Below are 11,967 nucleotides of genomic sequence, written 5' to 3' on the forward strand. Positions count from 1 at the left end.
CACGGTATGATCTACTTAGTTACTCTTAATTTTTAAAAAAAGTCGAAAATATTATACAATAATTTGACACTCTTCATTACTTCAAACTACTATCAAAATTAAATATAAAATAATTGAGACTTGAATATTCTAAATTCACAATAAAATATACTCATGATATATTCATTCTACACTTTTAAAAAATTTTAAAATATAGAGGTATTAAATCTTAACTTTTATATACTCTATATAAGTTTAGTGATATTTAAAATATATTTTGGTAGAATTTTAAAAGTAATGTGATATTCAAAATTGCTTTTTTAAAACTCTCCAAAAGTCAAGATTATCCAAAAAAAATCCATAGATTTTCAAAGATTCTTTTTAAATTATTTATGTACAAACCTCAAAGCCGTAAGAACAATTACAGAAAATCTAAATTTTCTTCCACTTATACTAACGATTTTGATGGTCTTTCTTTTTTGAAAAATAAACCCTCAATTGTCTTCATCGACACAAGCTTATGAAGATGACAACTTTGATTAGTTATTTGATACTCAATAACAACAACGAATAAATGCTAATACATGGATGGATACCATAGCACAAAAGAGTGAAATCGTTTAAAGATTTCCATTTATTTTATAATAAAAGATAGTTTGCGAATAATATAGTTAATTATATGTCTCTCTCTTTTTGTTTAAGGATTTCCATTTACTTTATTATAAAAAAAGACTACATTTGAAAATCTTTAATAGCATCGTGCTACTGATAAGATTTGCTGATGAAAATGTAATTTATAACACATTTTTTGAACATTATCATTTGGTAGAAGATGCTTGGAGAATAATTTGTTTCATATTTTGATAACACTTAAATCGGTGAAGACATTAGAGAAACTTGATTTGGAAAAAAGGAAAATTGAAAGGGAAAAACTCCATATTAGTAGCCTCTTTAATTTGGTCGAAGATTCAAGCTCCATTTTTTAGGTCTGAATTTTACAATAAAAAAAACACAACAACTAGAACAAATTAATTCGTTTATTTGTATAAAATAAAATAAATATACTAGTACTAGCTTGCAAGTGGTTCACAAACAATATGTCTGAACATGTTCAATCTCAATTCTCAATTCAAGTTCAATATAAATTCAAGCATACGTATTCGAGCCAAATTTGTGTTGCAAAATCTATAAAATACCAAAATCCACTGCGTTGATTGATAATCAAAACACATTTATTGTGACAATAAATCAAAAATGAATTATAATAAAATTGTGGGAAAGAGGTAATTTCAGTTTTTTGATTCACAAACAAGAATGATAAAATTTCAACTAGTTTAAGAAAAAGGAAAAAAACGAAAAAAAAAAAGAGAGAAGTTCAAGCCAAGATTTAGTCGGTAATTTTAGGGGAAGTACATAAATTGAGATGCTTGTGGAATTTCTAAAAAAGAAAAAGAAAAAAAAAAGATGAATATCATATGATTTTTCATATGCCATTTGTGGTATTTTGGACTATTTGAGATAAAATGGGGAATCGGCCCACTGGCCCCTAGTATATACTGCACATCTGGTACATAAGCTCGTGCATCATCGCCTAGGGCTAAACTTCGAGGACGACGCTCTCTGCCAACATCCGCAGTGTGTATCCATGGCACGCATCGGTCGATTGTAGGCGGAGAATCGAGCTTTCTATCTGTTATATCATATACAAAAGTATCGTTCTTTAGTATTCGCTCCCCTCCCGACTCTATTGCATTCTCCAAACCCTAATTCCCAAAATCTTCCTCAGGTACCCTCTTGACCTTCCTTATTGTTTTCCTGATCATCTGATTGTCATAGTTTTAATATTTTCGGATTTTGTGAATCTCTTGGTATCTGTTCATTCATCAGATGTGTTCAGATTCGTTAACCGATAAATGTAATGGCCCAGATGAGATGAGTTCCTTATATATCGTAGTTTAATGGGGTTTTTCAGTTTCTTGTAAATCAGCTTGTGTTCTAGATGATTTTGGTTGATGTCTGGTTTTTATTTGAGAAGCGGGTCTTGCCGGGCATTGGATAAGGCTTTTGAAATGTGTTTGTAGAAGTTGGTTTGACAGGTCGTGGCCTTTGGTAATGATTATGATTACGTGAAAATTTCTATTTAAGACCAACTAATGATTATATGCTTCGCTCAACTTATGATGGAAACTGATACGTTTATCCTTTTGCAGTTTGGGCCAGTGCAAAATGTCGTCTGTCTCAAGCCAGCCACAGTTTCGCTACACACAAACTCCTTCCAAGGTTCTCCATCTGAGAAACTTACCTTGGGAATGTTCCGAAGAGGAACTGATAGAACTGGGGAAGCCATTCGGCAAAGTTGTTAACACAAAGTGTAATGTTGGTGCAAATAAAAATCAAGCTTTTATTGAATTCGTAAGTGTGTATCATATTTTCCTCTCTTTTCTTCCTGATTTATTGTTGATGATTCAATGGATGATTTCTATTATTTTGACTTTTTGAGTTTCCTTTCATGTCTTTACAGTCGGAAACTAATCAAGCAATTGCTATGATATCATATTATTCATCATCCTCAGAGCCAGCTATGGTGCGAGGGAAAACCGTCTATGTACAATATTCCAACAGGCAAGAAATAGTAAACAATAAAACTACTGCAGATGTTGCTGGAAATGTGCTCTTGGTAACGATTGAGGGGAATGATGCACGTCTTGTCAGCATTGATGTCCTGCATTTGGTAAGATATTGAGAATCATCAACATGAACTCAGAGCAATGACATTTTGTCCATGGTAGATGGATGTACTCGATGAATTTTTAGTGCATAGATTGTAGTACGCCATGCTTTTTAAGCTTTTATTTGACAAGAATGTGAATGAATCAGCAGGCACATGTGAAGGATATATCTTCAATGGCAGCTTAATGCATCGGGAGAAAGAGCGCATGTGTGTTTGTCTCCTTTCTCCTTTTCTTAACACTGGCTCTTTCTTCCATTCTTCCTCTTCTCGTCTCTACTCCTAAATGTCTAGGAGCTTCAAATGATTTCTCGCTTTTTGTTTTTCAGATTTCTGAACCTCACTTCCTTTTCGTACATGCTATTTTTTTTCTTGAAGTAGCATAGTAACTATAAACCATATAGTAAAGGTTGAAGGAGATACTGGCTTGTTGGGATTTAGTTGTCCAAGAAAAAAACTATCTCCAAATTGGGAAGAACATGGAATTGTGTCAAAACTTTAAAAATTATCTTACCATAATGGAAATATCGAAGGTAGTTTATCTCAAAAATTATTTTGGGAGAGTCAGATAGCTGTGTCCCAAGTTATTTTCTTATGGCCATGATATGCGTAAAATTTTTTCCCTTGCATTCTTGAATCTCTAATTCTTTGGGGATGGGGCCTTGAAAATGTGGTGGTATTTTTTAGATTATGGAGAATGAGCATTTTCTGCATCATCTTTGTGAGATTGTGTGAAAATTTTTATTGTTGTTGGAGGTTGAAAGTTGGTGAAGATGAGGTGGAGTTGGCTGCAGAAATTAGAAGTGAGTGGAAGTAGAAAAATTGTTTGTGTTCTTCAGATAGCAAGTCTGACTCGGACTTTGTATCTATGGGTTACTGGTCCACTCTTACCACACTCAGAAAGGTTTTTACGAGTCAAATATTGGGGTGGAATTAGAAATTAATTACCATCAATGCATCAAAATTATAAATAAAGCCTAACCTACTTGCATATATATATATGTCTTATTTTCAAATAGCTCTCCTACGATTATTTCGTAACTTTTGTGTTTCTGTGTGGCTGGGCATCATAGGTATTGGGTAAAGTTCCTGTTGTAATCTCGTGTTCTTTTGCTGTATAATTATTTTTTTAATCTTATTTGAATATGTTCTTCCTTTACATGTGTCATAAAATGTCGTGTGGCAGCATTTCCATTAGTAATTTCATGTTGCTTCATCTATCTGCGCGAGCAAGCAGCTAGTTTCCTGCCTTTTGAGTTTTATAAAATTACATTTTGGGTTTGGATGACTTGATCTATGTATCTTTTCTTAACAATTCTTAGGATAAAGTTTGCAAAAATTTGTAGCTTATCTAGAATTACTGGCAGCTGAAGTCGTACCATGAGACTTCGAGTGCACTTTTGTCAGCGTGGGTTCACTGCTACTACTTGCCATCTTTTCTCACTTTGGACAAGAACCTCTAATTGTTGCATAAATATCAAAATAAAGCATTGTTTCGGTAGTTTTCTTGTTCTCATCTTTTATATTGTGCCTGAGATTTTCCTTTGTAACCTATAATCTAATTTTATGTTCGTCATATTTTAGCTGGTATAGCTATTAAAACTTGTCTTATTTGTAGGTGTTTTCTGCATTTGGGTTTGTACACAAGATTACTACATTTGAGAAGACAGCTGGTTTTCAGGTTATTTCTCTGTCAAAACCTTTTTGTGTTGCGTTTTCACATGAATTTGCTTGAATTTACTCTCACAGACACCAATTATTTGCTTCCTTGTCAGGCGCTTGTTCAGTTTACTGATGCAGAAACAGCTTCTGCTGCAAAGGATGCTCTTGATGGAAGAAGCATTCCAAGGTGATGTGAATTTCATGTTTTAGATTCACGTTTAGCACCTGTTACGGATCACGTCTGAGATATATCACAAAAGCACCCCTTGAAAAATCTGACTTGAAAGAACCAATGTGGAAACTTGTGTTTTCCCCTCTTCCTCCTCTATGATTCCCCTTGCTGAGGGACAAGCAGCGTACAAGAAGGTGGTCCTTGTCAGTGTCATACATCAGGAGAGTCAAAGTACTTGGAATAGTTAGCTAGCTGTTCATATTGCTAATACTGATTAAACATTAAATATGTCATACTCGACTAAATGGCTCCTTGCTTTGTATGCTACATAGTTATGTTATACGGTCTTGTGTCGTATTTATCTTATCTACAGGTTGACAATGGCTAAGCTTGGTGGTTTTATTTTCATTTGTGAAGTGCATTTTACTAAATAGTTTTTCACCTGTGTAGTGATTTGCTACTTTTTTGTGTGCGTCAGTTACTTGATTCCAGAGTTGGGACCATGTTCCCTCAAGATCACATATTCTGCACATACAGATCTAAGCGTAAAATTCCAGTCTCATCGCAGTAGGTAAACTGATTCTATTTGACAATTTTTATTCAAATAATAGATCACAATGACTGGTATCCTGATGTACTTTTTTGCGTAGTTGGTTTGTTTCCTTTCTTTGACAGTTGCTTGTATTTAGACATTTTTGTTGGTTGTGTTGTATCAATTTAGGGATTATACGAACCCTCATCTTCCTGTCGCTCCTTCAGCTATTGACGCTAGCAGCCAGGTGAATATTGGAAAGATCATTTTTCTTGTATTATTTGTTTTGCAATCTTACACCTTTCTTAACTTCTTGTACCTACTTTATTTACACTTTGGACTCAATATCTTTTCGAAGTAATATTTTGATCAGATTAGTGCATCTAAAGAACCAATTTAAATGTAAAATTTAGGTTGGTAGCACGCATCATCTCACATATCTACTTGCAATTGCTTGTTTGCGTTTACAGTTCACTTTAGGAGTTGATGGAAAAAAACTGGAGCCAGAGAGCAATGTTCTTCTTGCTTCTATTGAAAACATGCAATACGCTGTCACTCTGGATGTCTTACAAACGGTAAACACATTCACAATGTGAACTCACAAGCCTTCTGGCATTTTCATTATATCATTCAATCATTAACTCTTTACTGCTGCAATTGTTACGTGTTTCAAGGTCTTTTCCGCTTTTGGTCCTGTTTTAAAGATTGCAATGTTCGATAAAAATGGGGGTCTTCAGGCTTTGATACAGTACCCTGGTAAGATGGACTTCGGTAACCTGTCCTTACCTGCTACTTTTTTTTAACCTTTTGTTAGCATGAGTTTCAGGACAATTCTAGTAAAACAAATTGTATCAAAGAAGCAACATATTTATAATTGATACCACATTATCACTATTGGTCATTTATGTGTGTGTGTGTGTCTATATATGTGTATTTATTATTTAAAGAGCGAGAGAGAACCACACATACATAAATGAGCATTATAATTACACAATGATCAACAAAAAGTTGATGCAGTTCTTCGTTATACAATGTGCTGTGTCATTATGTGAACTCGACTATGAAACGTCACAAGCTCGAAACTATAGTGTGAGTTTGAGATCGACTCATTTATGACCTTAATTTGGAATTAGGACAAGATAGTTATGCCCTTGGTTTGTGCATTACGTGGCCTGAGAATTCAATGAACCTTTCTCTTTGAAAAAGTATTAGAAAATAGGCACTAATATACCAACTGGCAGACGTACAAACTGCTGTTGTTGCAAAGGAAGCTTTGGAAGGGCATTGCATTTATGATGGCGGATATTGCAAGCTTCATATCACATATTCTCGACACACGGATCTCAGCATCAAAGTAAGCCTCTCCTATATGGACGACTTTAAACATAGTCCTTGCTGGTATCAATCATTTCATCTTTAAATATGGTGTTAGGCAATTTTTTTATTAACTCACGAGCGTGGTGTTCTCAGATCAATAATGATAGGAGCAGAGACTACACGATTCCCAACACTCCTGTCTTGAACTCCCAACTCTCGATGCTAGGACAACAACGGTATCCATTGGGAGGTCCAGGTGCTCCAGCTTACAACACAGCACAATATGCTCCAGGTCCTCATGCCATGCCTCCACATTCTACAGGGTGGAACCCCTCTGCCATGCCTCCACATTCTGCGGGGTGGAACCCCTCTTCAGTGCCTCAATCTACACCGATGCAAATGCATAATTACCCTTATGTCCCGCCTGGAGTTGCTCCTCCTGCAATGGGCCCAGGAATGGGTCCCCCTCACGGTCAGAATGGGATGCCACACTCATCCTCAATGCCCCCATATCATCCACAATAGCTGCTGAGATATTTCATATGCTGAATGACTATGGACTGTACACTGGCGGTGTGGTGTTTAATCAACTGATTAATCCTATCTTTCGTGCATGTTTTATTCTTGGTTATGGTGGCAAGATTGTGGTAGTGTAATGTTTCCATCTTTTTTGGCAATTAAAGTTGATGTGTTAGAAACTTTGAACTTGCACTGTTATATGATCTTGTTATACGATGTGGGGCTGATATGAACAGTCGTTAGGTTGCTTTTTGGAATGTTTGATGCGAATAGTGTTATTCTAAGTAGGGGTGGTGGACACGAGAGTCAACGGTTTGTCTGATTTAAATTGTCTGCTCGAACTTGATCGGGTGCTCGAGCAAAGTTGGATCATGTACATGTTGACTTACTCGAGTTCCTGTAAGAAAAGCGTGAAAATTTTTTCTAGCATGTTGACATAATTTCATGGCTTAACCTGAAATTTTATATACTCCGTTCCCAGCCAGACGAAACAATGGATCCTAGGTGTATTGTGCATCGACTTGTAAAGCGTTGGAGCTAACGTGTTACCCCGATGGAACCACTCATGAGTTGCTCAGTTACACGTGAATAACCGGTAATTGTGTGGGGAAAAATACTGTCATGTACAAATGCACTAGATCTTGACATACATACATATATACAAGCATATGTACAAATGCACAGTACACATGAATACATCCGGTACAGAAGCCTGGAATTTGGATATTCAATTTTGTTATCATATGTTCTCAAAGAGAGGCAGTCCATAATATCTGCAGTTCTTGAGCTCCAAATTACAAAAATCCAAAATGACAAGATATGAACAGCAAACCAGAGGAAGGGCCACTCAGCCTCCAAAACCTTGGAAGTCCAAAAGCCTTCACATAAGCTTCATCCTTGGTGAAAACGGCCTCCACAATGTTGCAGTTTTAGTCATGATCGATAGGCTCGGTCCTGTCCTGCACTGCAAGCCTCTCAGAAACATCAGCGAGTGACTTAAGATTACATTTGATCAGCGCTTCAACAAAGAAACAAGTTTCGTCTTTTGTGTTTCCTTCAGGTACATCCACGACAAATGATTCGATCACCATTGTCCCAGGTCTCCCTTCAATTACTTCTGGATGGACAGATACAGTGGAAGCATAGTTCTGGAAGAAACATAAGACTTTTAAATAATGATGTGATAGGTTATATTTACATTAAATGGTATAATCAGAAAGATGTTATAGTCTCCAGTCACTTGACTATTGTATGGTCATGGACCATAAGCTGCAGTCTTTGGGAATTAAATTCGGTCCGAAAATTTCAAATGTACATCAATTTCGATTGATTTGGCTAGTAAGTGTGTACGTTTCTTTGATCAATGGATAATATTTCTATCTGTTAACACACCAGCCAATCTTGGTCAGTGTTGAATTTTCTCTCTGCTCCAGGCTCCAGAGCACACTCGAATTTTAGCAGCCTCTGGCCAAACCCCACAAAAAAAAATGACAATTCAACTCAAACTTTGATTCTTTGATATTAAAAGAGACGATGACAAGTCATTTTCAGCACGAGAGTTTCAAGATAATATGTAGTGTAAATTATGGTTCATGAACTCAGGATCAGTCACCATCCTTGGAAATTCCAATAAATATCAACACTCTTCGCTAGCTTAAAAATGATTCGACCTGAGAAAAACTATCTAGTTGTCCCACAGAGCACTCCCATTAGTCCCATCAAAGTGCAAGATAGAAGTAGACGACTTGGAAAAACAATTTGAAAAGTAATTCAATAAGACGGAAATATTTGTGTTTCTTAGCATACTCTGAGCCTGTGATCTCCACCAACAATCCTGACACTAAGTATGTGCTCTTCATCGTCAAGAAGCTCCAATCTCTCCGTGCTGGTAGTGGCAGGAAGACCAGACTTGACATCAACTTCCCTCAGACTCCCAATTTCAAGATTTCCTTGCACAACGCATCGGCTGACAAAAGGCTTGTACTTTTGTGGTTGATCAAATCTCCTCACCAGAGACCAAACCTAGCATGAAAAAAACAATTTCAAATATAACACTACGAATATACAACCTCATCGCCCCGGTACTCTTGACAACCCCCTCAATAGCACTCATAATAATGACACTTGAAAGCCTTTCACATGAAGAAGTTTCAACCACCCCACTCATTCAACTCTAACCTCACAACAGAAACGGTCATCCAACACAAACATACAACAATCTTGCATCCTCCTACGACCTCTAATCCATTCCAAAGTATATCCAGAAAGCACACAAATTTTTCAAAAAAGTATGCCCACTCACACAACAACCCGACATCGACACCTAAGTCCAAGAAAACCAAGTGCATAATGACACCCTGGAAAACTCCCGAGAAGAGGAGAAAATTTTATGCTGCACAAAGTCTCGTAAAACATGAGGTTATCACAACAGAGAATGTCAGGAAAAAAGCTAGAAACTATAAAAAACCGAACTTACTCCTCCAATAAATACCAGTATCATTCATCCTTAGAACTAAATGGTCAAAATTTCGCGCTTTTTTAATCTCCATGGCAGCCACACAAAAACTAAAAACACAGTTGTTTCCTATTTTCAAACAAGAGGAGCACATAGTCAAGAAAAAAGGGAGGCCATCAAAATGAATCTGAATCAAACCCAAAAGGCTCCGGTCAAACCTTCAACCACAAACAGTAGAAATCTTGAACCGATCTAAAATGCAAACTATGAACTCAAAATCCTCAGAGTACACACGCATCAAAATTCATCCACAACACGAAACCCCCCATAAAACACACCAAATCACACGCAACACAGACAACAAAACCCAAAATATAAAAAATGAAAAAAAAACATCATATTACGAGATGGATAGGAGCTTTAATATGCTTGATTAGAAAGGAATTGCATTGATTATCTGTAATCTCGTGCTGGTGATGCTTCCTTATGTACTCTATCTCCGTCTCGCTCAATCCTTTCACATTCATCATCTCCACCGTAATATCCTCCTCCGATAAAAGCCGAGTAGAATCGCCGCCGTACAGATTATGGATGCGCTTGTTGACTCAGGTGGATCGGCGTGAACTCGTCGCCGTCATGTTAGAGTGTCGTCATCGATGCATCCTCCTACGGAAGCATAAAGATGAGATCCTCTTTCTTTCTTCTACCTAAATTGCCCCTGTTTATAGCCACTTAAAAGTTATTTTTGTTTTTATAATTAAATTTCAATTTTTATTTTTATCGTCGTACAACTAGATGTAGTATACCGTATCGTATCGTATCGTATCGTATCGAAAATCTTATACCATATATCATATAAAAAATTTCTGTATAAAAAAATTCATACCGATACGATACCGTACTATACTGAAATTTTCGATAAATATAACTAACATACCGATTACACCGAAATTATATACTAACATACCGATTACACCGAAATTATATTGTATATCGAGATTTCGATACGGTATCGGTATATACCGTATTATACCGAAAAAATTACATTTTAAAATTTTTATGTATTATTGTTTTAAAATATTATATATTTTATATTTTTTCGGTATTTTGGTACTCTGGTATGTACCTAAATTTTCAAATTGTATACCGTTACTGTACCGAAAAATGCGGTATTCTTACCGTACTGTACCGAAAACTTCAGTATACCAAAAATTCGGTCAATTTGATATTTTTTCGTTACGGTAATCTCGGTATACCGAAAATTCGATATTTTTTCCTACCCCTACATACAACTTTGATATCCAAGTAAATTCGCATATTCAATTCTCATCATTTGCAAATTTATGTATTATTTGAACATTGATTTATTGGAAAGTAATAATAACCTCTATCGAGAGAGCTCTGTATTTATAAGATTAGAGTTAAACTATTATGATAATGATATCAAAACTATAGTTATTAGAAAGCGATAATTGACATTTATGTGTAATAGAATTTAAAAAAAATTAAATTATAATAATGTTTATCAGAAATTTTTTATAAAAGGAGAGTCCTAAGGTTCAATTTTTAATCATTATTGGTATTTATTTGAGGAAGTGAAATTATTGCTGCAGAACTACTGTTGGCTTTGAGGCATTGCCACGGGCTTGGTTGTCCCTAGGGATGTAATCGAATCGAGTCGAGCCGAACTCTTGAATGTTTGAGCTTGATTCGTTTATAATCGAGCCGAGCTCGAGCTTTATTTAATGAATATATACATGGGTCACGAGCTTATTAAAGCATTTATCGAGCCTGAACAAGCTTAATAAATATAAATTATACATTTAAATTTTCATTAATTAATTAAAAAGTAAATTATATATTTTAAAAAATATATTATTCTTATTAAAATTTGTAAATTTATTATAATAAATAAATTTGATAGATTTTTCTATATATTTCATAAATAAAATGCAAAATCAATAAATCAAATATCAAAACTATTATTTTTTCATCTAAAAGATTACTCATGAACTTACCACGAACATGTTCACGAGCTAACGAGCCGAATACTATAAAGCTTGAGTTTGGTTTGTTTATCTTAACGAGTCTCGTTAAACGAGCTCAAACGAGCTTTTATCGAATCGAACTTCGGATAGCTCATAGACGGTTTGGTTCGTTTACATCCCTAGTTGTCTCACTTTCGCAATCTTTTTTGTCCGTTAGTTGCAACCCAATGCCCTCAAAGTGTTGGTTATTGACGTCTTTTGTAAGGTCCAAGATTATAGAAATGATATTATTTTAAACCGAAATTACTGAATTAGAGAATTATGGAGTGTTGAATTATATTCCAAGATGTTTGCAATTATTTAGGATTGAAATGGAATTAATTAGGATTGAATTGAATTTAAAAAAAATTATGCGGGGGCCATTTTGCAATTAGTGAAAAGTTGAGGGACTAAAGTGCAAATATGGAAAATTGAGTGGGACACTTGTCTTGGTCACCCTTGAACGTGTCATGTTTCCTTAAAAAAATTCAGAATTGCATGAGGAAGAAACGAAAGCTCCATAGAAATCCCTCAAGCTTTTATTTTCTTTAAAATTGCGATTAAGCAAGATCCGTC

At 35.4% G+C, this 11,967-nt stretch overlaps 2 protein-coding genes across 3 annotated transcripts; one reads left to right on the top strand and one right to left on the bottom strand.

Moving 5' to 3' along the window:
- Positions 1–1,506: 1,506 nt before the first annotated feature.
- LOC140816745 (polypyrimidine tract-binding protein homolog 2-like) lies at positions 1,507–7,161 on the top strand. 2 transcript variants are annotated; one of them, XM_073176169.1, is made up of 11 exons: positions 1,507–1,765; positions 2,190–2,391; positions 2,501–2,710; positions 4,326–4,388; positions 4,483–4,556; positions 5,020–5,112; positions 5,263–5,320; positions 5,544–5,648; positions 5,748–5,829; positions 6,315–6,427; positions 6,544–7,161. In XM_073176169.1, exons 2-11 carry the CDS (start codon positions 2,206–2,208, stop codon positions 6,913–6,915), a joined length of 1,356 nt encoding a protein of 451 aa, XP_073032270.1. In that variant the 5' UTR covers positions 1,507–1,765; positions 2,190–2,205; the 3' UTR covers positions 6,916–7,161. The 2 variants fall into 2 exon arrangements, with proteins under 2 accessions (XP_073032270.1, XP_073032271.1); XM_073176170.1 differs by lacking the exon at positions 1,507–1,765 and adding an exon at positions 1,937–2,088.
- A 417-nt stretch (positions 7,162–7,578) lies between these two features.
- On the bottom strand, positions 7,579–10,065 carry LOC140816747 (abscisic acid receptor PYL8-like). The gene is made up of 3 exons (XM_073176171.1): positions 9,769–10,065; positions 8,716–8,931; positions 7,579–8,057 (listed from the first exon to the last, which is right to left on the bottom strand). Exons 1-3 carry the CDS (start codon positions 9,892–9,894, stop codon positions 7,839–7,841), a joined length of 561 nt encoding a protein of 186 aa, XP_073032272.1. The 5' UTR covers positions 9,895–10,065; the 3' UTR covers positions 7,579–7,838.
- Positions 10,066–11,967: the final 1,902 nt, after the last annotated feature.

Source organism: Primulina eburnea, chromosome 16 (assembly GCF_022965805.1).
Source record: "Primulina eburnea isolate SZY01 chromosome 16, ASM2296580v1, whole genome shotgun sequence".
Classification (NCBI taxonomy): domain Eukaryota; kingdom Viridiplantae; phylum Streptophyta; class Magnoliopsida; order Lamiales; family Gesneriaceae; genus Primulina; species Primulina eburnea.

Coding starts and splice junctions, on each gene's coding strand:
- LOC140816745 (XM_073176169.1), top strand. CDS start 2,206: ATGTCGTCTGTCTCAAGCCAGCCACAGTTTCGCTACACACAAACTCCT. Junction 4,389..4,482: donor AGAAGACAGCTGGTTTTCAG/GTTATTTCTCTG, acceptor CTTCCTTGTCAG/GCGCTTGTTCAGTTTACTGA. Junction 5,830..6,314: donor GGCTTTGATACAGTACCCTG/GTAAGATGGACT, acceptor ACCAACTGGCAG/ACGTACAAACTGCTGTTGTT.
- LOC140816747 (XM_073176171.1), bottom strand. CDS start 9,894: ATGATGAATGTGAAAGGATTGAGCGAGACGGAGATAGAGTACATAAGG. Junction 8,932..9,768: donor TTAAAGCTCCTATCCATCTC/GTAATATGATGT, acceptor TTTTCATGCTAG/GTTTGGTCTCTGGTGAGGAG. Junction 8,058..8,715: donor GTGGAGATCACAGGCTCAGA/GTATGCTAAGAA, acceptor TGTTTCTTCCAG/AACTATGCTTCCACTGTATC.